This window comes from Hemicordylus capensis, chromosome 8 (genome assembly GCF_027244095.1).
Source record: "Hemicordylus capensis ecotype Gifberg chromosome 8, rHemCap1.1.pri, whole genome shotgun sequence".
NCBI classification, from domain to species: Eukaryota; Metazoa; Chordata; class Lepidosauria; order Squamata; family Cordylidae; genus Hemicordylus; species Hemicordylus capensis.
This window is the reverse complement of record NC_069664.1, coordinates 28771000-28796768: the sequence shown is the minus strand read 5'-3', so window position 1 is coordinate 28796768 and position 25769 is coordinate 28771000. Positions and strand designations below refer to the sequence as shown.

Here is a 25769-nt window from a genome sequence, read left to right as displayed (position 1 = left end):
ACCTATGTTTCCTGTCTCTGAACTTTTCAAGGCTCATCCAACTATGAGCATGCTCAGCATTACTTTAAGATGTCACTGAAGTAGCCCTTCAGTAGTACTGTGACCCCTTGGCATGAACTGGGGGTCAGAATAGCCAATGAGATGAATACTGGACAACTCTGGAAAACAGAGACTTTGCACGGGAGTGGGGTGGGCCTTGGCGTTGACCTCTGCCAACTCAAAACACCACACAGCCAGCCAGTTCCATAGTTCCCCTGTTCCTCCATGCTCATGTGCTTCAGAGTATCTGAGTGCTGAACCAAGGCATCACTCGGCTTACTGAGCCCACATACAACACACGGCAGGCATATTCAGGACTGCTTCAGAAACCCAACCCTGCAGGCAGAAGCAGGGCTGGTCCTTGCTTCCAGTTAGGGAAGATGGGTGCAGGGTGTTCTCATCTTAGAGTTCCTTGGCTAAGAGGATGCACGACAGTCTACCAAAACTCAGCCCTGTGGATAGGGTTGGGAGCTTGACTCTATAATGGGGGCCATTTTGATTTGGGCCTGTCATTGATCCAAACAGATCCACTGTTTAATCAAAATAGATTCTCTTTGTTGAATCTAACCCTAATGGAGACACTGGGTGGACTTTTTGATCAGCTGGACTGCATGAATACTTTACCTCAGAGTTGGGCTTTTAAGCTCTCTCTGAAGTGAGCCATCCTTCAGTGCCTAGCTAAATTCCACAGTGAGGTTCCTTCAAGGTGACACTTGTCAGAAATAAGACCAGCCACAGGCACTGGGGAAAGTGCCCCATGTGCCTAGCATTCTGTTAGTGGCAGGATGTCCTGAACTAAATATTTCAGCAGAAATATACAAGAGGCCCGCTGGGCAGTTTTGAAGCACTAAGTGCCATCTTACTCATTCCGAATGTAAGGAAGTCTAAAGCTTAGGGACACAGAGGTACATGCCTCTACCCTCTGAATAGACACAATTCTCTGTGGCACATGTAGAGGAAAGAAGAGCTGGGTTTGTCAGAACTGGCACATGGTGTGTGGTGAGTGTCTTTGCGGCAGGAAGCAGAGTGGTTTACTCCCTGGGACAAGGAAGGAGATGAGACAGGACACAAATGGCCAAAGAAGATATTGGAATGGTTTAATTCAGCCAGGATTCAATTTGGGGCCACATCTTTTAAAGTGCTAATGTATTTCCACACACAAAAAAACCCCACCACAAGGAACATTCCACATCATGGCTTGTCGAGGTCACATTCACAACAAAAATGGTTACTGCCAACTTTGGGTGAGGAAGTGCAGTTGCTCCCTTGCGTTTTCTCTAGAGAGGCAGCCAAGTCTGGGGGTCAAGGGGCAGCCAATAGCACCATGTGTCCTGATATTAACATTTCCTCCAATGATCTGCTCACTTCCTGCACCAGACAGGGAATGACATCGCAGCTTCAGGCATCCGTGCTCTGAGCCTGAAGGAGGCAGTGGCAATGCATCGAGAGGAAGGGCTGCCATCTTGTTCTTGCTGCCATCGTCATCGGTGGCGGCTTCTCTCTCACTCTCTTTTTTTGTTAAGCTTTGCAGGAAATGGCTGAGGTAGTGTGAACACAGTTTAGCTTGTGTGTAAATGCTGAGAAGGTAAAGCTAAACCTTAGGATGGGGAAGGGAAACTTAGGGGGAGGTGGAATCCAAAGCAGAGATCCAAAGTGCATGGAAAATACACGGGGATCCAAAGTGCATTGAGCAATATTAGCCTTCTCCAAACAAATGTAAAAAAATAAACAGTGGCTCAGTTGGGTTGTGACAGCTTCTGGCAAATCTTCTCAGGACTGTGAGACACTCAATACTATGAGGGCAGAAGCCCCAAACAATGGCTTTTGAGGGGAGATGGTGGGGTAGAGAGGAGTGCCCTTTGCCCTGATGTCCTTGTGGGTCCTTGGCATCCAGACATGCAAAGTTCACCCCCTAAGCAGGAAGGGAAAATTACCCCATCTACAGACACATCCTCTTGCAAAGATGTGTGAATTCTTTGTTTCTCCAGGACCATTCCAAATTAGACATAGTTTTTCTTCTCCCTTGTGACCCACTGTTTGCCAAGACCTTTCCTCCCTTCTTCATCCTCCTCGCTTTTTTCTGACTTCATAAAATCTTATTGCACATGAACAAGGAGGTGAGGCGAAGATGAATTCCTTTATCTAAAACACATGGAGATTGCAGGAACATACACACAGTCTCACACCCACCCACACTTCGTATGTATATATAGACATATACAGTCCAAAACTAAGGTCAACTGTTTTTAAAATATGAAAAAGAAGAGGAGGAAAATAAGTCTACCAAATCTTAAAAGGCCTGATCTTGCATTGGCTTTCATCCTTCATTAAGAGCAAGGAGGTGACCTGAAATGACTGTTCTCTACCTGCCTGAGTTTATTTGTGAATTCCAATCAAAATGTGCATAGAAAAATTGAAGAGTGATTGACTTTTGTCTTGAAAAGAAAGTTAACCTATATATCTATATGCATACTTTTCTTCCTAATTCAAAGCTTTTTCTTTTGGTCTCAGGTTCGAGGAATGGTTTTCTTTGAATCTATCTTGGCTGCTGTCCCACATTCTCCTTCCAAGCCCTCTGGACTGAAATGAAATAAACCAGAGAGTTAAAGTGGAGTACTCGAGCTGTTTCTTTAGCTTAGATATTCACTGGAATTTCCTTTGTGACAAACTTCATATCAAACAGAGCTCTTCCACACTGTACCTTGTTGCATGTCTCCGAACAAGACCCACATTTCCTACCAGTGGAGGTGATGAGTGCAAACTCAGGGGTCCTTAGTTGAGAGATTCTTCAAAGAGCACAATATGTTGCATTGGAAGGAAGAATGGAGTACAAAGCTTCAGGTAGGGTATCACATGTGGTGGGGATGCCTTGAATTTGAATCAGGGTGCAAATTGTGTGAGGGAAACTGATGATGGACATCACCATCACCAACTGATGGTGAGTAAGTCTGACACATTCCATCCAGCAGAGGGAGGTGCTTCAAATAAAGAGATGCACAAATATGGAAGGCCTGAGGGGTCAAAATTGGAGATGATGATGTGGCGGGGAAGGGACCAAGCATGGCTGGGAGTTATGGATGGTTTTGCCATGTGGGTCCAAAGAAAGATGTTAACAAACAAGGCGGAAACTTAATCTAACAATGGAAGGTACAAATGCATCAAAACCTTTCAGCAAAAAAGTAAAAAAGAGGAACAAGGGAAAAATCTCTCTCTCTCTCTCTCTCTCTCTCTCTCTCTCTCTCTCTCTCTCTCTCTCTCTCTCTCTCTCTCTCTCTCTCACACACACACACACACACACACACACACACACACACACACACACACCTCTCCCAATGACTGGGTGGGAGCGGGGGAAAGGCCTTGGTTGATGTGTGAAAGTTGCGAGCATGTGAAGAACGGTCTCCTTAGCTTGATGCTGTGCAGTCCCTTTAGACATACTGTTCCTTGGGGCAGATGTAAGGTGCCCTGGAACCTGGAGGTGGGCAGCAGAAGGAGGCACCGGCATGGTGGGATGAATTATATGCATCTTCTGGAAGGTATGACAAGGGACTATAGACAGAAGGTATTTTCGCCAGATACTGGTCTTCACGTGTGTAACGGCAGGTTAGGTAATCACCCGCATCCGGTATCTCTGAGTGACACTTTCCAAAGTTCTGTGGAATGGAGGAACGGGGAGAGAGAGAGAGAAGGAGAGAGGGAGAGAGAGAGAACAATGGATAGTAACCAAATGTTTAAAAAAGGATCGAGGTTTATCAATGGCTATTAGTTGAGAAGTGTACATAGAACCTCCAATTTCAGAGGCAGAGTACCTTTGGATATGAGTTGCTGTGGGGGAGCAACAGCAGCGGGGAGGTCTTTGTGCCCTCCTTGTTGGCTTGGAGAAATATCTGCCTGGTCATCTTGGAAATATGATATTGGACTAGATGTAATTTTGGTCTGCTCCATGATGACTCCTCTTATGTTCTTCAGGCAGAAATTCTCAAACTTGGATCCCCACAAGTCATTGGAACTACAATTCCCATCATCCCCAGCCAACAGCATCTGAGGACCCAAGTTTGAGAATCGCTGTCTTAAAAGGTGGGGCTGGACAATCAATCTCATGTTGGCGCCACAGGAATCTAGAGACTCCCATGGTGCCTGTGCTCCCATAGAGTGACCATGCAAACCAATCCCCCCCCCCCAAGATGTACAGCTAAGAATATTTATAAATATAAGTAAGTAAGTAAGTAATATAAAATAAATGAATAAACCCAAACGTTAGACATGGGTGTGGCAAACAGTTGCTTGGAAACATGTGTACCATACGAGTACATTAGTGGGAGAAAGTGGATGGGCTCCCTGTTGAGTAGACATTGGGCTTCTTCTCATGACCTGTAGCTGGGTAAGAGGAATGCCGAGCCAGGCTCTGGTAAACTGGCCATGTGTCGGCAAACATCGAGGCAGGAGGAGGGCAGAGTGACTGTGTGCTAGCCGCGACCGGGGCCAATGGCAGCAGGCAACCCACAGCACGTACTGGGCACTGTATTGAGGGTGGAGGAAAAGCACGTCCTGTGTCGACCTACCCAGACTGCAGCTAGGACACCATCACTTACTCCTCTCCGCTAGGTTTTTGCTGACGCATGGCCATTTCTTGGGAGTGTGCAGAGGAGCAGTGCTCTCAGCCAGCGGTTGCTGACTTATTCTTCGTCTCTTCCTCTAATCTTTGCCCTGAGGCAAAGGTTGCTTAGTTTGCTCTTACCAGCCAGTTGTTAATTTTCTCAGTCATATCTCTTACAAGGTGGGATCCATGAACACAACTAGAGCCCGCAGCAAAGAGCTGCATTCTTTAGAGGTGCAAATGAAGGTTGGACTAAACTGAAATCCATGGTAAACTGGGAGAATGCTTGCGCAGAGCAAAGATCATTCAGATTTTTTTTTTTGGTGGTGGTGGGGGGGGGGAGGAAAGTTTAAACATTGCAAAAAAGATGAACAGAGTTGCTTGGGGACAGGGTTGCTGTCTCACACATCCTGAAATCTGATGTGCATTTTAGGTCCTGCTTGGAGTGTGGGGGGCAGGGGGAGGGGGAATGCAGGTGCTCCAAATGTGCTCAGAGATTTATTTATTTTTTTTTAAAAAAATTGATTATAAAAAGTATTTCCAGTTTCGCACTAGAGCAGTGATCTTCACTGTTTTTCAAGTGGAGGCCACTGTTTCGAAAGGCCTTCAGTGTGAGAGCCTTTTCCCACTGTGCTGACTTCTACACAGCACTGCACCTTCTCTCAGTGCTGGGAGGGCCCTTCAAGAGAGATGGAGCCCTCTCTTGAGCTCAAGGAGGAAAGCACCAGGGAGGACTGCACTTCCCAGCAGCCTGTGTGTGCCTTCCAAGGCAGTTCAGGGCTCAGGAGAGCTGTGTTTCCCTTAAAAGAGTCCCCGCCCCCAGGAATGGGCAAAGGGCAGCACTGAACAGTGGGAAGAGTCGTCTCCACATGGTGCCAGGGGGACTGTGCAGAGTACAGTAATCCTTTGCCAACAAAGAAGGTTCAGTTCTGGCAAAACCTCACCGTTGGCACATTTGTGGTTGGTGGGCAATTGAAATCAATGGGAATCAGGAGGTTAGGGGAACAGCGGTCACAAAAAGACCGAAAAATCAAAGAGAAAATACAAATAGATTGGCCCAAATCACCTGGAATCCCTTCAAATCACCAAGAATAAGCAAGAGGAGTGAACAAATTGAACCTCTGGAAAATTTTGAACCCCCACCAAATCACTTGAAGGCACATTTGAACCCTCCACCCCAACCCACTCAAAATCACTTTAAATCACAAGGAGTTGGCAAGGTCAGAAAGATGAACCTGCACACCCCCCCCCCCCAATTGTGGAACTACCCCCTCCCCAGTCACTCCAAAATCTCGCCAAACCGCAGACACTTGGATTGCAGTTGGCAAGACCAGTCATAATTTTCCCCAGTCATGGATAATCAAAACCATGAATGGGAAAACCAGCACTGGTGAAGGAAGACTGTATTTCAGTTCAGGTGAAGCATCACACAGGCTGAATAAGCAATTAGTCAGGGGGTTGTACTTGATGGAGGTTGCCACTGGCCCCTGGGCCTTACTGAGTACTGCAGCTCTATCAATGGCTACTAGTCTGGTGGCTATAGGCCACCTCCAGCCTCAGAGGCAAGATGCCTCCAAAAACCAGTTGCAGGGGAGCAACAGCAGGAGAGAGGGCATGTCCTCAGCTCTTGCCTGTGGGCATCTTAGAGGCATCTGTTAGGCCACTGTGTGAAACAGGATGCTGGGCTAGATGGGCCTTGGGCTGATCCAGCAGGGCTGTTCTTATAAGTGGTTCTTATGCCATGGTAGCAGAGCACAGATGTTGTATGAGGAGGCTTTAGGTTTGTCCCCAGTAGATCCAGATGAGCACTAGCAGACAACAGACCTGGGGAGATCCAGAGAACTGGGCTCAAGATCTACTGCCATTTAAGAGTTGCTGGATGGATTCATTTAATGGGGCAAAATGAAGGCAGCCTCCTGACACCACTTTTATGACATCTCTACCCAGATTGAAGAGAACAGTTTCAACAAGGTTGTGGTTAGGGAGACAAGTAATGCTAACAAAATGTCCCCCCACACCCCTAGTGTTGTTGATGCTTAAACAACCACAGAGTTCTGTTTTCTGACAACATGGACCCAGAAGACCAAAAGGCATCCTTAACGCCCCACTCTAAAAACACAGCTTTCGGAGGCGAAGTTCTCCCATGACAGCATCCTCGTCTCCAGCTGTCTTCCTATCTTTCAATAGCAGGTGAGTGGTGTTGAGCTCACACCTTTCCAAATGAGGGCATGCTTCAAGTGTCGGGAAAGAAAACAGTGGATAATTTTATAACCTCTCATTTGTATCAACCCCAGTGTTATCCGTCCTCAGAAATTGCTCCCCAGACCTATCAAGTGCTTTGAAGACTGGGCTGTGATAGAAATGTTTAATTCAGCAGACTTTTCCATGGGTCCCCTCTAGACTCCGCAAAGGTTGACTGCAAAATGAGACATACTCAATGCCAACTGGGGACGGAAGAGGAGCCACTATCTAGCGCGAACGGCAGGTGATGCAGCACATCTGTTTCAACAGGACAGGTACATTGACGCATGCACAATTTCATGCTTACCCCCCCACTCCACCCCTTTCCTATTTTGCTCTCCACAACTCAGGCAAATCAAGCCAACACAAACTGGGACAAGATAACAAGAGGTGGAGGATAGGAGAGGGGAGCAACATTCTCTACATGCTATTGGTAAAGTTGGTTTCCACTTTGTCGCGAGGCAGGGGAGGATGCCGGAACTTGAGGAGCGAGTGCCCAAAAAGCACTAAGGAACATGCCTGCAAATGCTTACATTTCAGGGGTTTCGGTCTCCTGCCACAGCTCACATGGAAAACCCACTGGATTTATAGCCCATGTAAGTCTGTTAATCATTTCCCCATTGCCTCCTACTTGTCTCCAGGTAGTAGGAACAGATGGGGGAGAGAGAGATGTAAGAGGCAGGGACTGCTCCTCATTGAAGAGGCTGGAGGAGCAGATAAGACCCACAGAGTTTCCATCAAGTTTCACCCAAAGAGCATTTTGAAGATGAGTTTGGAGGTTCCTGCTAAAGTGAAACATCCAAGGAAGCAAAAATGGATTTTGATACACCCAGCAACACTTCTCAGGAGACTCCTGCATTTCTGTGTCCGGGATGGGGCCAGAGCTCAATGGTAGAGCATCTGCTTTGCATGCAGAAGGTCCCAGGTTCAATCTCTGGCATCTCCAGGTACGGCTAGGAAAGACCTCCATGTCTGAAGTCCTGTGGATCTGCTGCCAGTCAGTGAAGACATTACTAAGCTAGAAGAACCAGTAGTTTGATCCATAGACATCAACTTTCTATGCACCTATGACTATATTATTATTAGTGATTGGTTTGTTTTATCCAGACATCGAGTCCTTCCCAAGGACCTGGGATGGCTGAATTTTATGTTGTTATTATTATAGATATCGTTACAGAATATAGGCTGTTTCCAGTAAAGTTGATTTTTGTAACTGGCTGATGGTGATTTCTGTGGCCCCTATGGTGTTGAGTATTATGGTATTATTATTGGAGTTGAGTATTATGGTATATAATAATAATAATAATAATAATAATAATAATAATAATAATAATAATGGCATCAGGGGGAGTGCTGGTCTTGTGGCTGTGAGAAAGAAATGCCCTCTTTGCTAAGCAGAGTTCACCTGGGTTTGCATTTGGATGGGTGACTACACGTAAACACGGTATGATATTTCCCTGAAGGGATGGGGCCATAGCTCAGTGGAAGAGCGTTTGCATGCAGAAGGGCCCAGCTTCACTTCACTCCCCAGCAGCATCTCCAGGTAGGTCTGGGGGAGACTCCTGCCTGAAACCTTGGAGAGCTGCTGCCAGTCAGTATAGACAATGCTGAGTTAGATGGCTCAATGGTCTGACTCAGTATAAGGCAGCTTCCTATGTGAATTCCGTCTGATGTACTAGGGTATCATGAGAAGAGCTGGCCTTGTGGTAGCAAGCATGACTTGTCCCCTTAGCTAAGCAGGGTCTGCCCTGGTTGCATATGAAAGGGAGACTAGAAGTGTGTGCACTATAAGATATTCCTCTTAGGGGGATGGAGCCACTCTGGGAAGAGCATCAGATGGTTCCCAGTTCCCTCCCTGGCAGCATCTCCAAGATAGGGTCGAGAGAGACTCCTGCCTGCAACCCTGGAGAAGCCGCTGCCAGTCTGTGAAGACAATACTGAGCTAGATGGACCTATGGTCTGACTCAGTATATGGGAGCTTCCTATGTTCCTATGATAGGTAAGGATGCTTATTGCAAAAAAGGGTCAACCCATCCTTTGCCAGACCGGCTCAAAATATCCAAGTCAGATGGTTTTCTTCTGTTGTAATGCAGATGTCATGAATCAGATTTATGCCTGTTTGGGCTCCGTGCAGAATGTGCTTCTTACCTTATGTGTATGACGGAGGAAAGGCCCACAGGTTTTGCTGTGTGAGCCTCTCCCTAGCAAGGGTAACTTCCCAGAACTTGATAAGGCCAAGAATCAGGACAGTGCTGCAGCCCTCAGACTGGTACCACAGGGAGTCAACAGCCCCATGATAGGCAGCTGGAGGTTGCTCTCCACAGATGACATCCCACCTGAAGAGGCTAAGATACTGATGGATTCAACACCCCTGTCTGGACCACTATTCCAGCTCCACTTCCTCCTCAACCCAGGACCTCAGGAGCAGAGGCAGCAAGCCTATGTAGAAAGCAATGCAGGAGTCCAGTTTTCTTACCCTGGTTTTTTCTGAGGTAGGACATCATAAATAACAGCTGCCTCAGTATGAGAGAGTGAGAGCAAGAGGGGTGTGTGTGTCTAAAGTCATCCATTAGGTTTTTTTTGGGGGGGACTCAGTGGGGATTTGAGCCAGAGTCTTCCCATTCCTAGTCCAACAAGGTAACCACCACACCATGCTGGGTCTCATGCTGACCCTTCAAAGGTCCCACCCACTGACCTTCCCCAGCCTCTGAGAAAATGTATATAGTACTTCCCCTGAAGTACCACTGTTGGAAGGCGAGCAGGGCTGACTGAGAGGGAGGACTGGGGGTGTATGTGTCACTCCATTCCTGCTGTTTGAGCAGCACAACATGGGAACGGCTTGCATTGGTGCAGACTGCTAGATGCCTCCACACCAAGGACTTGAAGTGGGCAAAATGGCATCGTCTGCCTCCTCAGCTGTCAGCAGGCATGGGCGAGGGAACTGCAAAATGCCCTTCCCCAGGCATGAAGCCAGCTTCTCAAAGGTCTAGGCGCATGGTCCAGGTTGCAATCTGGCCACTCCTGACTGGACAACTAGGGTGCAGCTCCTGCCCTTTCCACTGGCCTTATTCCTTGTCTCCCTCCATTATTCCAGTTTCCAGAGCCAACCCGGACCCTGCAGGGCCCCCCAAGCTCATTTCCAAGTGAAAGAGGGAAGGAAAGGACCTCCTGTGTTTATTAAGGTATCTGTCAGTCGGTGCCCTCTCCACAGCTCTCGCCAGTCCTGCCATGAATCTCCCCGAGCCTCATTTACCTTTAACAAAGTTTGAAATTAAATTAAGGGTAATGAGCTAATTAAATCTAACTGGCACTCGCATCTCTTTTCATCCCCATTTCTCCTCCCCTCCCGCCCTTTATCTCCAAAGCGATTCCCATATAGGGCTCAATTATCTCCTTTCGATTATTATTTTAAATGGAATGTCAAAAGATGCAGACATTTCTAACAGTGTGCGGGATTCTGGTTGAAAAGGTTGTCATCTGATGGGTTTGGAAATGCTAGGTTTGCCACCCCCACCCCCACCCCAGTGTGGTTCACTGCTCTTCCTATCCCTTGAATTGCTATGCAGCATGCTGACATTCTGTAGGGGGGACTTCTTTTGCAGCCTGCAGATAGCTGCACTAGACATTGCACCACCCCTGCACTAGATGTTGACCTAGTATCATGGTGAAGGATTTCTGGGTTTAAAAACCTAGCAGCTACTGGGAGGAATAATGCTGGGGCCAGTCAGTTTCCCAGCTTTCACCTTCTGGGAAGTTCCTGAAATGACTCCCAACTTCACCTGAGAATAGTGGCACAAATGATGTGTGTGTGTGTGTGTGTGTGTGTGTGTGTGTGTGTGCATGTGCATTTCAGTTTAGCCTTACTCTTCTGGAGAAGGTGCAGAAGAGGGCAACCAAGATGATCAGTGGCCTAAAGAACCTTCCTTACGGGGTAAGGCTACAACATCTGGGCTTTTTAGTTTAGAAAAAAGGTGATAAAAGAGAGACATGATAGAGGCCAATAACATTATGTATGATATGGAAAGAGTGGAGATATATATATATTTTTCTCCTTCTATCCCAACAGTAGAACCAGGGATCATCCCATGAAACTGATGGCCAGGGAATTTAGGATCAACAAAAGGAAGCCCTTTTGCACAAAGCACATAATTAATCTATGGAACTGATCATCTCTGCCACAGAGTGTGGTGATGGCCACCAACTTGGATGGCTTTAAGTGGGGCTTAGACAAATTCAGGGAGGACAGGTTTATCAATGGATACTAGTCCTGATGGCTATCGGCTTCCTCCAGGGCTCAGAGGTAGGATTCCTCTGAATACCAGTCGCAAGGGAGCAACAGCAGGAGAGGGGGCATGCTTTCATCTCCTACCCATGGGCATCCCAATATATCTGGTGGGCCACTGTAGGAAACAGGATGCTGGACTAGATCGGCCTTGGGCCTGATCCAGCAGGGCTGTTCTTATGTTCTCTCCTTTTAAAAAAAATCTGCTGCTGTTTTTAGCTGTATCTGGTACGATTGTTGTTTTATCTTTCTAAGCTGTCTGACAGTCCTGATCAAATGGAAGGGCAGGATATTAAATGTTCTCAATCAATCATTCTTTCTCATGGTGTCTGGAGCTTCCATGACCCACAAGGATGGGACACTCTGGAAGGCAAAGAGGGACAAGCAGCCCTGAAAGAAGCAACCCGCCAAAGCAGCCCTGAGGGAAGAATATTTTCTCCAGTCTCTGCCATACAGCGTGCAACTTGGCTGGGAAATTTCATCACAACAAGATTACATTTGCAAAGTGCCTTGTGACTGGCTTTATTTCTTACTTCAGAGGAACTGGGAGGTTTCCCAAATGTGGATTTGCAAGATTACTGTCCTTTCACTGAAAATAAAAATAATCCACCACTGGAATGATATTAAAAAAGGGGACCTCCCAAGATGGATTAGGGGGAAGCTTGTCTCATCTGTTCCACAAGGGGCAAATTCCCAGCTCAGGGGGTGGGAAGCCAAGAGGGGGGAAGGGACCAGGGAAGTGTGGAGCCAATTTCCAGACTGTTCGCTGCTGTTTGTGATCGTAAATATGCAAGTGGAGAGAGATTCGCTGGGAACTAGTTAGTTACGGCTATTTCCAGGGATGGTCTTGTGGTGGTCTGGTGGTAGCAAGCATGACTTGTCCCCTTAGCTAAGCAAGGTCCGCCCTGGTTGCATATGAATGGGAGACTTGATGTGTGAGCACTGCAAGATATTCCCCTCAGGGGATGAAGCCACTCTGGGAAGAGCAGAAGGTTCCCAGTTCCCTCCCTGGCAGCATCTCCAAGACAGGGCTGAGAGAGATTCCTGCCTGAAACCTTGGGGAAGCCGCTGCCAGTCTGTGTAGACAATCTTGAGCTAGATGGACCTATGGTCTGGCTTGGCAGAAGGCAAGTTCCTATGTTCCAAATGGTTGAGCAAATGAAATGCCTCTCCACTACTAATCAAAATGGGGCATGATCTAGCAGGAGATCTGGTGAAAGCCTCATCCAAAGGAGTGGGAGCTGTGCAAGAGCATTATCCAAGCCCTTTGCCCGTACAGCTACATATATCAGCATCAAGGCACCTGTGTGCACCTGCGCAGCGTGCACAGTGCCACCACACCAAGGGACTGAACTGAGCAGATTAGGCTCTTCTATCTCCTTAGCCTGTCCCCATTTCATCTATTGCTCTGGTAAAGCACTGCAAAAATGCACCTCCACAGCCATCGTAGATCTGGCCTCTTAAAGGCCAGACAGGTCGTAGCTCAGTGGTAGAGCATCTGCTTTGCATGAAGAAGGACCCACATCCAATCCCTGGCAGCATCTCCAGATAGGGCTGAGAAAGGCTCCTGCCTGAAAAGTTGGGGAGTTGCTGCCAGTCACTTTAGGCAATACGAAGCTAGATGGACCAATGTTCTGACTTGGTAGAAGGCAGCTTTGTATGGTCCTCTGACCAATCAACTGACTCTGTATACAGCTACTTCTGATGTGCCTACGGCCAAGGCTCATTCCATGGCTTGTAGCCCAGCAACTCTTGATTAGACAACTGAGGCTCATGGTGAAACTTAGTCCCCCTACCTCTGCCTCTTTCAGTGTTCCAGATTCCCCGCTGAACTATGCTCCATGGGACAACTATTCTCTTGGAGACCACCCCTTACTTTTATTTCTTAGAATGCCCCTGGAAGGAGACCATGTTACCCTGTAGCATGGGGAAAACAGCAGACTAGCAGCTTATGGGAGAAGGGGCAGTGCTACCAGGTAGGTTTTGCCCTCTCACCCTGGAGAAATTGCCCCACCACTGCAAAATCCCACGAATCAGGGGCAAAATGAGGGGACCACTTTGGCTCAGTCCTACAGATCATATGCAAGGAGACCACCAACCTGCTGTGAAACGGAGAGGCACATTGAGCTTCAACAGCAAGATCAGTGGTGCAAAGTATGCACTTTGGATCAGAGGATGCTGGGCTTAGTCTTGCCTGGTTCGGGCCCTCAGGAGACGGCCTTCACTCAGGACAGACAAAAGGAAGTCTCCCATAGTTCCACCACTTCCTTCCATAGTGATGACCATGGACACAGATGTCTTTCAAAGGATGCATCCACAGCGGGTGGCTGCAACCAATGGCGATTAGCCATGATCAGGGTGACTCCAAGTCTTGTGGTGACTGAGGTGAAACACAAATGTTGCCTTGCCCCATGCCCCTGATGGGGCCTGCCCCCTTTCAAAACCAACCGTGAAAGTGCATGGGGTCCAGGGAGGAGGGAAGGTTGCCAGCAGCCTCCTCTTCTTTCCTCAAATATCTTGCAGGGCTCTGCAAGAAATGAGGTGCGTCTTGCAAGCTTTGCAAGGAATGAGGTGCTCCTTGCAAAGTTTGCAAGGGCTAGATTGCATGGGCTAGATAACTGCCCAGGGACTTTTGGGGGTGGCGGCATATACATGTACGAAATAAATAAAATAAAAATAGATTGGTTCCAAAGAGCTGCTCTGATGCTGATGATGGTGGAGGGCATTTATCTTGCTGCTCCAATAATCTGGCACCTGAGGTGACTGCATTACCTTGCCCCATGAAATAACTACCCCTGGCCATGGTGGCTATATGGAACCTCCATGTGTAGAAGTAGTTACCACCAAATTGCTAGGGGAGAGGAACAATGGGGCAAGCCATTGTCTTCATGTTCTGCCCATGAGCTTTCTGGAAGGGTTTTCCAGAAGCTGGACAAAATGGACATTTGGCCCAATCCAGCAGGGCTTTTCTTTTGCTCCTATTCCCACCTATTTCCTTGAAGAAGCCCTAGATCCACCCCAAGTCCACCAGGCAATGGCAAAAGAAAAGAAAAAAGAAAAGAAAAGAAAAAAGAAAAAGAACTTACTGTCCACTCTCACTTGTTACGTCTACGAAGACCTTGATCCTCATCCTGAATGCCGGACATGGGCAAGACACCGTAAAACAGAGAGGTTACTTGCATGGCTCGCGGGACTAGGCCTGTGGCATGTTCTTACCTACTGCTGCAGCTCTCTCTACAGCACCCATGGCAGGCTCTAGGGGACCTCTGGCATGGCAGGAAAACAGAGGGAATGGCAGGCATGGAGGGAGGCCCACCCACTGTGACTGCTTCTCCCAGCCTGGCTCTCTGGTCTTGCTCAAACAGGCTCCACCACCCAAGGAACACCACTGCCGAGAGCTCCAATCCATCAGAATCTCCCAAGCGTGAATGACAGCCAGACTTCTGAGAGGGCTCTTGTGCAGCCATCTCAGCAGATGTGGGCAGAGCAGGAAAACCGGCCCACCAAAGCCCTACCAGCTGCCTCTCACATTGACAACCAGTTTGCTCCTAACCAACTAGCACTGACCTAGAGTCAGAGCCTGACTAACAGCATCTTGATCTGTAGCAATCAGCAGGCGAAGCTTGCTGTGATATGGAGGTCTGAGTGATTGCCTGCTAATGTCTGCCGGACATGCTGCTGTTAGAGGCACAGGAATACTGACTCATAAGGAGAGGAGAGCTGGTCTTGTGGCAAGCACGACTTGTCCCCTTAGCAAAGCAGGGTCCGCCCTGGTTGCATATGAATGGGAGGCTAGAAGTGTGAGCATTGTAAGATATTCCCCTCAGGGGATGGAGCGGCTCCGGGAAGAGCAGAAGGTTTCAAGTTCCCTCCCTGGCATGGCATCTCCAAAATCGAGCTGAGAGAGATTCCTGCCTGCAACCTTGGAGAAGCTGCTGCCAGTCTGTGAAGATAATACTGAGCTAGATAGACCAATGGTCTGACTCAGTATATGGCAGCTTCCTATGTAAATCAGTTGGTCACCTTTTCTGGCTCTCTACCAAACAATCAAAGGTGATGTTTCTGTCCCTTAAAGTGCTATAAGAAAGGCAGATGTACCATAGGTAGGACTTCTCTGAGGGTTGCTGCAATACAGATAGCACTTTCTGTATGTAGCTCCTGGAGGCAGAATCTCTTTCTAGGGCGGAAAATTCAACCTGAGCCAGATATAGGCATACAAAACTCCACCAAAATGGAGAAATCCTTTCTCATCTCCACACAGAGTCAAGTTAAACCCCACATTTCTCAGCATTTTGCTTGGTGCAAATGAAGAGAGGAGCAAAGAGAATTACAGTTTTTGAAGTTATTCAGAAGTATCAAAGACCAGTGAGCTTTGTGTTGCCTGTTCCTGCAATTCCATTCCCTCATCACACAAGACCTCTTTTAAAACTTAAAATGTTAGGCTGATCACTGGACTAAAAGAAATCTTAGTTGAACAATCATGTGGACTTTCGTTAATTATTCTGTCTACTAGATATGCACATTGTTGCACCATTTATTTATTTGTTCTAAAATCTGTATACCACCTTTCTGCCAGTCTGAGCACTGAAGGTGGTGAACAGAGATAAAATAGGGCAAACAACCTGAATCAAGTGGCTAAAGAACAGTTTTGAAGAAAAAGCATGCTCGCTTCCTTTGTGATAACATCTGCACACATTTTAGCAAGCACCTTCCTGGAAGAGGCATCCCACTTCCCTCTCCCACAGGAGGGAATACCTCTACTAAATGATGCTTTCTGTACTCATTTTTGTAAATACTTAGGTTGAAAACAACTTTTTCCTTAAAAACTCCGCTGCCCAATTAATTAAAGGCATATGTTAATCAATCAACATATTTTAACACATTAATCTAGTCAATTAATCAGTTGCAATTGTGATAGCTGAAAAAGATGCATCTCTATTAACAATACAGATTCTGTTACATAAACAGTGCCCCCCCCACACTCTTGAAAATGAATAGCAGAAATTCAAAATCTGGCCAAATCCTCAACATTCTGAATGTTGACATTCTCAGATTTCAGTCTTAACATTTAAATGCTGTGGGGGCACTTTGAAATAAACCTAGTTTTAAAGCCTTGTTCATTAAAAAAAACAACCCTCAGTCCTTTATGACCTGTTGCACAATCCCTAAATCTAACTAGAATACAAATTCCAACATGTGGAAATAAATTCAATTTAGAAGAAGTCTCACTCCATATTCTTTTAAGGATGCCAATGGTGTACCCCTTAGGGGAAGCAATAACCAAAGGTTATGAGGTAGTGTCCTTCCCAGGTTATGGGGCAGGCAGAAAATATGCCATGTATCACAAAGCCTATCATCCAATGCTTTCAGACTCTATCTCTTTTTGGTGTAATTGCCCCCCCCACACACACTTCAGTTCCTTGGTTTCCAACCACACTCAGTATGATTTCCCTTCTAGCTGTTCATTCTGGCCTATCCTTTTGTGGGCTTTTTTGTCCTTTTGATTTGGATTTCCTTAGACTCCTCTTTCTTGCATATCCTTTTGCTCTATCTGGGCCCCTGAAATCAGAGAACTTTGGGATGAGGAATGCTCTGAGCTAAGTTCTCTTGTGATGTCCCCAACATCAGCTTTCCTCTTCTGCCTGTGTCACCAATCGAGTTTCATGCTGGGTGATTGTACCAGTTTCAAACACCAAGCCTACCACCTTCTTCTCTGCCTCGCTAGCTCCCTCTGAAAGCTTCAAAATGTTCTTTTTTTGGCTTGAAAGGAAGAAGAGCCCTCTTTGGCAAGAAAGCCTTCTGCCAACCCCTCTCCTCTCCTCTCCTGCATTGTCCAAAACGAAACAGGAAGGCAGACCATGCCGCTACAAGCTACATGCATAAGCAACAGGCAAAGCCGGATTCAGCCCCTGCTCTTTGAACAGGCAACATGAAAGGGGAAACCATCCATTACAAGGGGCATGCACACCCATGGCAGGAAAACGACGGAGGGCAGGGGGAAGGTCGTATGCAAAGGATCAGGCCATTCCGGAGTCGAGGGGAGAGAGACAGACATCAAGGCAGACATCACCAAGGGAGGCAGGGCCAGAGAAAGGGGAACAAAGTGCGTTGTTGTGTGTACCTTGAGGCCAGAATCTGAGGGGGGAAAGGCCTACAGTGTCATGCGCTAGCATAAGTTAGCCTGGATGGTAGCATACTCGACAAGGTCTCCGCCAGCATGGATGGAAGTCCGAGGGCTGGGTGACGTCGCCAGAGCGGAGGTGTCCAACTCTGCGTATTGGACGTCGGAGTCCTTGCTGTTGCCCGAGTTCTGGAGATGAGAGAGCAGTGAGGCATGGAAACGTGGGGAGAGAGGGGATGAGCGGGGCAGGGGGGGGGAAGAGGGGAAGGGATGGTGCAGGGCAGGGTGTTGTGAGAGGAGACAAACCGGGGGGGGAGGTGGCGAGGGGGGAGAAAGAGAGAGAGAGAGACACACACACATGTGTACGATACACACCAACAAGCACACAACCAAAGGGATTGTGCCAAGAAACAAAGAAAGAGAGAGAGAAAGAGAAAAGAATGTGGCAGGGAGATACGGGAAAGGAGTGAGAAAGGAAGAAAATAAATAATGACAGTGGGGAAGAGATAAAAAACATTTAAAATGAACAGTATAACTGGCATCCTGCATCACACTGAGGATCTGAACAGCAGCCTGCTAGTTATCCATTATACAACATCTTCCTCCTGCGCCAGGGGCTTATCCATCTCCCATCCATCTGCCCTCACAACATCCCTGTGAACGGAAGGTGGGCCACTGGGAGCTGAAGCTACAACCTGGAGAATAATATGGCACAGCTCTTGCAGGAGAAATCCTGATTTCCCATGGTCAAAGCTTTTCTACATATAGAACGCTTGTGTATCAGAGGGTCTAGGAAGATCCTTTGCCTAAACTTGCTAGTTTTGTAAATGCAGGAAGGTCTATCTATCTATCTATCAAGGTTGACTCAGCCTTCCATCCTTCCGAGGTCGGTAAAATGAGTACCCAGAATGTTGGGGGCAATATGCTAAATCATTGTAAACCGCTTAGAGAGCTCCGGCTATAAAGCGGTATATAAATGTAAGTGCTATTGCTATTGCTATTGCTATTGCTATCTATCTATCTATCTATCTATCTATCTATCTATCTATCTATCTATCTATCTATCTATCTATCTATCTATCTATCTACATTAAAGCAAACAATCCTCAGCAGCCAAGTGGCTTTCCTTTGTGAATTGCAACTCTGTCTAAGTTTTTGCAAGTGAGGAACTCAAGACCTTTTATTTCCCGCAAGGTCATATTGTGCATCTATTGCAGAGTCAAACAACAAATCTACACTACAAAGAGGACTGACTAGATGATCTCCATGGGCACCAGCTGTCGCTGCTTATACCTGATGATGCAGAGTCACTCTGAGAAGCAGGGAATGGAACGGTGGCTTGAGGATCAGTGCTGCCAGTGCCCATAAGTTCCACCGCTGCCTTCTACTTCTGTGGATGCAGCCCTGATGTCTCAGCAGCTGCCAAGAGTGCCCAATCCCCATGGCTCTTTGCACAGCCTCCCCGATATTTCCAAGCCCCCTCTAACCTGTGGACTTTTTTTGTTCTTGTTCCTGTGTAGGATTGTGGTGAACTCTGAATGGCAAGAACTGAGGCCACCCTCAACCTTTGGATTTCAAGCATTCCCTGGGTCTCCTTCAGATCAGACCTTCCCCCATCTGGTTGATCTGTCTCAGTCTGAAATGGATCTGCATTGGCCTCCATTCCTGCTATGGCACCGGGGCAGCTCTTGGGCCTTTAACAGCGGCATGACAAGCAAAGGTTCAGTGGGTGAGCTTCAGGTGGCTCAAGCAAGCCAGCCCAGCTGTGCAGAGCAGAGGAAGGGAGATGTGATGTGGCACAGCTCAACCTGGGTCGTGCCAAACCTGTGGGAAGTATGCATGTTTGTGATTGATGTTTTTATGCATGTTTGTGCCAGATTGGAAGTAAAACATACATGAGAGTTTTATTCCTGACATCAATTTGGGGAATTTCTCTCTCTCTCTCTCTCCTTCTGGGGATTCACAAAAGTCCAGAGGAGTAAAAACAACTTTAAAAAACCAATGAGGGGCCTCCCCTCTCACTTCCCATGCTGTGCTTTCATCTCCCCCTCCTACTGTTCTCAGTGACAACCCGGTCCTGACAGCAGGGATCTGCTCCCACCATCTCTGCTTGGTTCTCACCCCCAAGACAACAAAAACGCACACCTCCAACCACTTTTACTGAAATGGCCAAGCAGAGCCACATCACGACATCCAAGCCACTCTGGGGGCTCCGTCAGAAGAAAGGGGTGCCTTGCCCAGAGATGGTGGAGCACGATCCGTTCTGAACCTGCTACCCAACTCAGAAAGGAGCAGAAGGAAAGGGCGGAGGACCAAGAAGGTCTGATGGCTGACTCACAAGGAGGGCTTGTCTGTCAGTGAAAGCAACTTGTCCTCCATCTTCTCTCTCTGATCAGCATGAAAGAGCCCAGGGGGAGGAAAGCGGGAAGGCTGGGGTCTGGACTGACACATTGGAACTGGATGCACGAGAGCTCGCATCTCGTCTCTGCAGTCAGTCCCTGATTCTGTCAGGATGCCAACTCTCCGCCCCACCCTTCACCATCTCTCTGTCCCTTAGAATTTATTTCCCACTCTTTATTATTATTATTATTATCAGGTTCACTTTCCTTCCTGCCAGGGAGACTTATTTCCTTCCCCCTCCCTCCAGTCTCTATGTTTTCTCTCTAAATCTTTCCACCGCCTTTCTCCATTCATCTCCTCAGGGTGCAGATCCCCCCTAAGTATTTCAGGCATTCCCCCCTCATTTACTGAACTCCCCCAAGCCAAACCTAATGACCCATATCTCCCTGCGTCTTTCCTCCCCCCGTCCCGCTCCACAAAAATCAAGCAAGGAGTTACTCCTCAAGAGTAGCCTCTGTCCTCACCCCTGCACCTCCTCTCTCTTCCTCTTCTCCCAGTCCCTGAACTAGTTTCCAGCTGTGTGGAAGTATCACTCCAGACAGGACCATTCACACATGCTTGGAATAAATTTTACATACCTTCCAAAGGTGGTGATAGTGCATAGAAAAGAAGAGGGCTCCTACTTCTTAGCAAACCTAATAATCCGACTCATTCAACACCATTTACATTAGCTTAGAAATTCTTACAACAGTGTTGTAAGGTGGGCGGATACTTTTATTCTCCCAAGAGAGCAGAGAGAGTCTCGTTCTCTTTCATTCCTTCCCATTTTCCTCTACTAAGCCAGCCTCATTTCCATGTACCCAAGTGGCATCATTTCCATGATATTTCTCCAGGAATTTTACTCTGAAAATTTTTGAATACAGGCATTTATGTTGTTGTGGCTTTTTATTCACAGCTCTGCACTATGGGATAGTGATATCTAAAGCTTTGCTAACTTTTCATGGAGTGTTTTTCACAGCAAAAGGTGCCATTTAGGGAAATGCAAAGTTTTCTCCAAAGAACCAATACCTCCCCAGGGGAAAACACACTTTTATTGCAAATCCATGACCTGTCCTTCTCTCTGGGCAAAGCCAAAAGGAAGGCAACATTCACTGCAGCTGTCTGCATGTTCTCCAATGCCCATCAGAGCTTGGGGAAGGGCACACAGCCAAGGGATGGAGAGAGAGAAGAACTAGCAGTTTGCCATTTGAAGCAGACAGATCCGAAGTGGTGGCTGAAGGCATCTTGGAAGTGCATCTTGGAAATGCATGATTTTCTCTGGGGAGCAGAGATAGGACTGAGACTGAGATGAAAGTTATCCTTGGAGAACTTTCAACTCCATCATTGGGATGTGGGGTGGGCCTGAAAGCTGCATCCCAATGGCTTTTGCATTCTCCTTTTCCCCTCTACCTCTGCCAGTGTCATGGTAGTTCTACTGTTCTGCATAGCTGGTGACTACCACATATTCCCATAGCTGGTGACCCTGGGAATGATGCTACACCAAGTCATTTCTAAAGGGCGCATGGGACACAAAACGTGAGGGTTGACAACTACATAACCCACATAAGCAGTGCTGCTGCCATTGGCAGAGATGTCCTCTTTTGCCCATCTTCCCAAACCATCCAAATGTCTCCACCCAGTTCCACCATTTGCGGATGGCCTCGTGACATCGGAAGGCCTCCCAGGTTGGCCCCATCCCTGCATCTCGCAGTCGGAGAGCGAACCTGCTGCCTTGTAGGAATGCCTGCTGAAGGGCTCCAGGTGTGCCTGGCCTATGAATGTGCAAATCCAGCAAGCATGAAAAGCCTCCAGGATGCTCTCATCCAATGTGAACCGAGCCTGGGTAGCACTGTGCCTAGAATCTTTTTAACTGTAAACTGCCCAGAGACACAAGTTTTGAGCGGTATAGAAATATTGTAAATAAATAAAATAAAATAAAAGAGAATCTCATCACTTGGGAAAGTTGGGAGGACATTGGACTGCAAATAATAAGGCTTGTTGTTCATATGCTCCTCCTCATCTGAGCAGGAAGAATAGCCCACCAGAGTAGGAGAGCTGGGTGCCCTCCTAACTGGCCATTGCGTGAACTCAAAAAGCAGGAGAGGAGGAAGGAGAGTGACTGTGTGGGAGGCAGGAGCTGGGCAGGAGCTGGTGTGCTGCCCTACCCAGATCTTCTCCCCAGCATTTTGAGAAGGGTGCACAAAAAGCCACCCTCCCCAGCTCCAGCTTCCCACACGATCCCTCTCCCCTCCTCCTCCCTTGAACTTTGCAAACACATGGCCGCTGATTGGGAACACGCTCAGCTCTCCAACCGAGGCTGGGTTCTATCCAGATGAGGAGCACGTGAATAAGCCCATCATCTCTTGGTCAACTCTCCATCATTTAGACAGCCACTTTTATGCTGCTCGGCACAGCTCAAGACAAACGGGAAGGCAGCAAATGCCACCCTGGCCCAGCCCCATCCTTCCGATGACGTTCATGGCCCTCTGGCCAATTCTGAAACAGACCTGCATGGAAACCAGGCTAAAGTGGCCCAGTTTGCAGACAATCAGAGATGAAAGGCCCATTAAGAGCTGACCTCCCTGCAGTCTTGATGACAGTGGCGTGGTTGACCCAGTTCCATTTCTGGGCCTGTCATCTCTTGATTGGATAATGGGTTGCCTTTGGGCTTGTCAGTAGTGCCTGGTTTTAGGAGGCCCAGGGAGGGGGAGCTTCAGTTTCTATTCCAGTTTCCTTCCTATATGTTCTGGGGGACGTTTTTCAATGACCACGGGCATCAAATGCCAACATGGCGTGAAGCAAGTTATCAAGAGGAGATGTTCCTTTTATAAGGATCCTGTTGACACACAGCAGGTTAGAAATCTGAACAGATGTCTAGGGAACCACACATAACCTCAGAGCTGCACAGAGGGGGGAACTGGGGAAGCTTTTGCCATGACAGCAATAGTGGAAGAAACTGTGTCTTCCAAATATCTCCCCTTTGCTATTAAAAAGATCCTGAATCCCAGTCTTGTATGGAACTCAGTAATGCCAGACCAAGGGCCTGAGCTGAATGGAAGAGCACCTGCTTGGTCCACAGAAGGTCCCAGATTCCCGGTTCCAACCCCTGGTTGGGGAAACCCTCTGCCTGATGCCTTGGAGTGCTGCTGCCACATAGAGTGGACAATCCTCAGCTAGATGGATCATTATTCTGACTTAGCAGAAGGCAGCTTTCTATCTTCTGAGGATTGCCATGTTCTTTCATCTAGCAGAGGGTGGGCCATCTCAGTGTCCCAAGGGGAAAGGGGTGGTGCTGACCTTTTGACTGCATCATTGCACTGTCCATGAGCCCCCATTTCCTCTATGATAATGCGACCCTGGTGCTTTATCTGCCTGCCTCAGAAGTCCTGGCAAGACCCTGGAACCACCTCCTGGCAGGAGGCACTAATCTCAATAACCTTTCTGCCATCTTAATGGGGCGATTGATTTAGGAGTCAACTGGGAAGGGACCCAGCTGCCTCTGGCGGGAGGGAAGCCAACGTGATTGAAAGAACAAGAGGCTGGCAGAGTTTCTGGTTGCGTTCAGAGTTCTGGGGCAGGGCAGCCAGCTTGTGTACAAGTTCGGATCTGAAGGGAGGTGGCAGAATTCTCCCAAGGGATTGAAAATAATGTGGCAAACCCACAATGTCATGATCTAGGCAGATGAAGCCACTATGTTTTATGTAGAGTACTCTGTGCATATCTGGTTGGCCTGTCTCAAAAACGGACATCACAGAGGTGGGAAAAGAGTACAGGAAGGGGCTACCCAAATATTCAAGGGAGCTGGAGTATCTTTCCTTCAGAAAAAGACATCTGAGGCATCCCACTTTAGAAAAGAGATAAGGAAGGCATGATAGATATTTATAAACAGTGGACCAGTTCAGATGATACCATCTCTGCCCTTGGGATTAGGATGGGGCTGTACCAAGGCTAGTGCACCCATCTGGACATCTTCTGAGGACATCCCTGGCACATCCTTTATGGCATGGGAGTTGGCTGTTCGTCCGAATGGCCACTCTGTGAGTCTGCAGGGCAAATCTTATGCTCTTCTAGTGGAAGTACCTTGAAAGCTCGGATCCTTGCTTTCTGCACATGCCATGCTTCATGACAGGCTGTGCATTGTACATGGCTCCAGGCAACATGTGCATGAGTGTGTTCCCCACACACCCTTCATGTGTTTTTTTTAATGGTTTTGTTCCCCACACACCCTGAATGGAAAAGTTCCTTTCTTCCATTCCCCAGAATGACAACCTGTCCCCTACTCCGTTTCTTAAGCAGCCTTTGCTGGGCCTCACCGGCCACCTTCCTCATAGGGCTGGCCCTATGGTTTGTGGTGCCCTACATCCACCCCCTACCCCACCTCCCAGCTGAAAAATGGAGAGCTGTGGCTTTAACTGGAGCCATTCACTGGCTGCTCATTCACTGGGATGAGAGAGAGAGAGAGAGAGAGAGAGCAAAGCCAAGTGAGGCCGAGGTAGGTGGGTTGGCTCGCTCACTCTTCCCCCCACTCCCCCTCTGAAAAGAGAGTGGATGAGCACTCCCAGCAAGCCAGACATCTCAGTGATTATTTGGAGAGGGAAAGAGAGGCTTGTTGCCCCCCCCTTCCAAGAATTGGTGTCCGCGGCAACTGCCTAGTGGACAGCTTGGTCCTGCTTCCTTCCCTTCCTTGCACACCTAAGCTGGTCTTGGATTTTGAACGCTCCGCTTTGGAAAGCGGCAAGGCCCTCTTGCTTGCCAACTGACAGCCTATCTGCCGATCCCGCGGCTTGCTCGGAAGAGCAGCTGCTTTGCCTCACCTGCTCTATATTCCTCTCAGCCCTTGGAAACAGCCTCTTCCCCGCACCTCTGCTGAACTCCTTTCTGCTTTCGCTGACCCCCCCTAATCTCCCTGCCTTACATTATCATCTTCCTGTCTGGAGCCGAAACGGATTCCTACGACACAAGGGCTTTCAGCAATGCTGTCCTCATTTAACAGTCAAGCGCCCGCACGCTCCGCCTGGCAGATCACCCATCTGCCAAGGTTTTCTTTCTCCCCCTCGCCACACTCGGCGGCAATGCCTGTATTCCCAGCCTAGGGCAGACTGGCTGGCGGGCTGCCCTCGGTTGTGTTGCTCTCTTGCAGCCCATGTCCTCCCTCGGGGGTCTGCACACAGGCCTCCTCCATCACGGTTGCTTTCTAGCGGGTCTCTCCAGCAGCCTGAGTGTGGGTTTGCCATCCCCAGACGCTCGGGGCCATGAGCGGTGAAAGGAGGCTGCCACCAGAGGCTGTGGGGGAGAGAGGCGGCCGGCGGCCCCGACTTCCAGCCGCTTCTCTCATGGCCCTGGGCACAACCTGTGCTCCCGAGGAGGACCCCTGCCTCTTTATTATGCTCCTCAGCCACTTCCTCCCGAAACGAGAGGGAGGCAAACGGACAGCATCCCATCCCTTCTCACCGAATGGGGAAAGGCTTGCAGAACAGAATGGCTTGCTTGCTGCTAGCAGCCAGGGGTGTTGCTTGGTGCTCAAAAGAACCAGGGTCCAGGGCCCTAGCCTGCACCCCCAATACTGAAACTCAATCATGTGCCCCCCCAAATAATTACATCCTGCTCCTCCCTCAAGGGAAACTGAAGGAGACAAGTGATGCACCTTTTAGGGAGGAGGCGGAGATGAGACGCGATCCTCACTTCTGGAGCAGTAGCAGCAGAGGCACCCGCCCGCCCACCCCATTCGGGAAGGAGGTGGCCAATGAGATTAGGGGCTCTGAGCCATCCCCTGGGGTCCCTAGCCCCATGGGACACCCTCTGACGATGCCCCAGCACTTCAGACGGGTGATCGTGCATAATTGCACACAGTGGTGGTCTCATGTCTGTGCTCCTTGACACCTCTCTGGGAGAGGAGGACTGGCCCACGGTTCGGGTGCATTCAAGGGTGCTGAAATGGAAAGTAGACGTCTGTGGGGAGAAACTTAATCCAGTCACTCTGGGTGCCAGAAGGAAAGCTGACCCTCCTGTAGGTGGGTGCTGATCCCTGCTCAGTTTCCGTGCAAAGGCCCAGAAAGAAGCCCAGGCATGGAGGCAATTCCAGCCAGGCCTGGTTGGGGCCCCTGTCCTTA

General features: G+C 48.4%; 1 protein-coding gene across 4 annotated transcripts in view; it reads right to left on the bottom strand.

The window, feature by feature from the left end:
- Window positions 1-1113: 1113 nt before the first annotated feature.
- Window positions 1114-25769, bottom strand: part of NECTIN1 (nectin cell adhesion molecule 1) — a 183265-nt gene continuing 158609 nt past the window's right edge. Inside the window, exons 9-11 of one of the 4 annotated variants that reach the window (XR_008311049.1) lie at window positions 17281-17469; window positions 14246-14290; window positions 3634-3692 (exon numbers count right to left, since the gene is read on the bottom strand). Coding sequence is in view for 3 of the 4 variants with exons in the window: in XM_053269578.1 (XP_053125553.1) it covers window positions 3468-3692 (225 nt within the window). In the remaining variant the exon portion in view is untranslated. Of the gene's footprint in view, window positions 3693-14245; window positions 14291-17280; window positions 17470-25769 lie in introns of all 4 variants that reach the window. The other 3 variants (XM_053269580.1, XM_053269581.1, XM_053269578.1) reach the window with 3 other exon arrangements.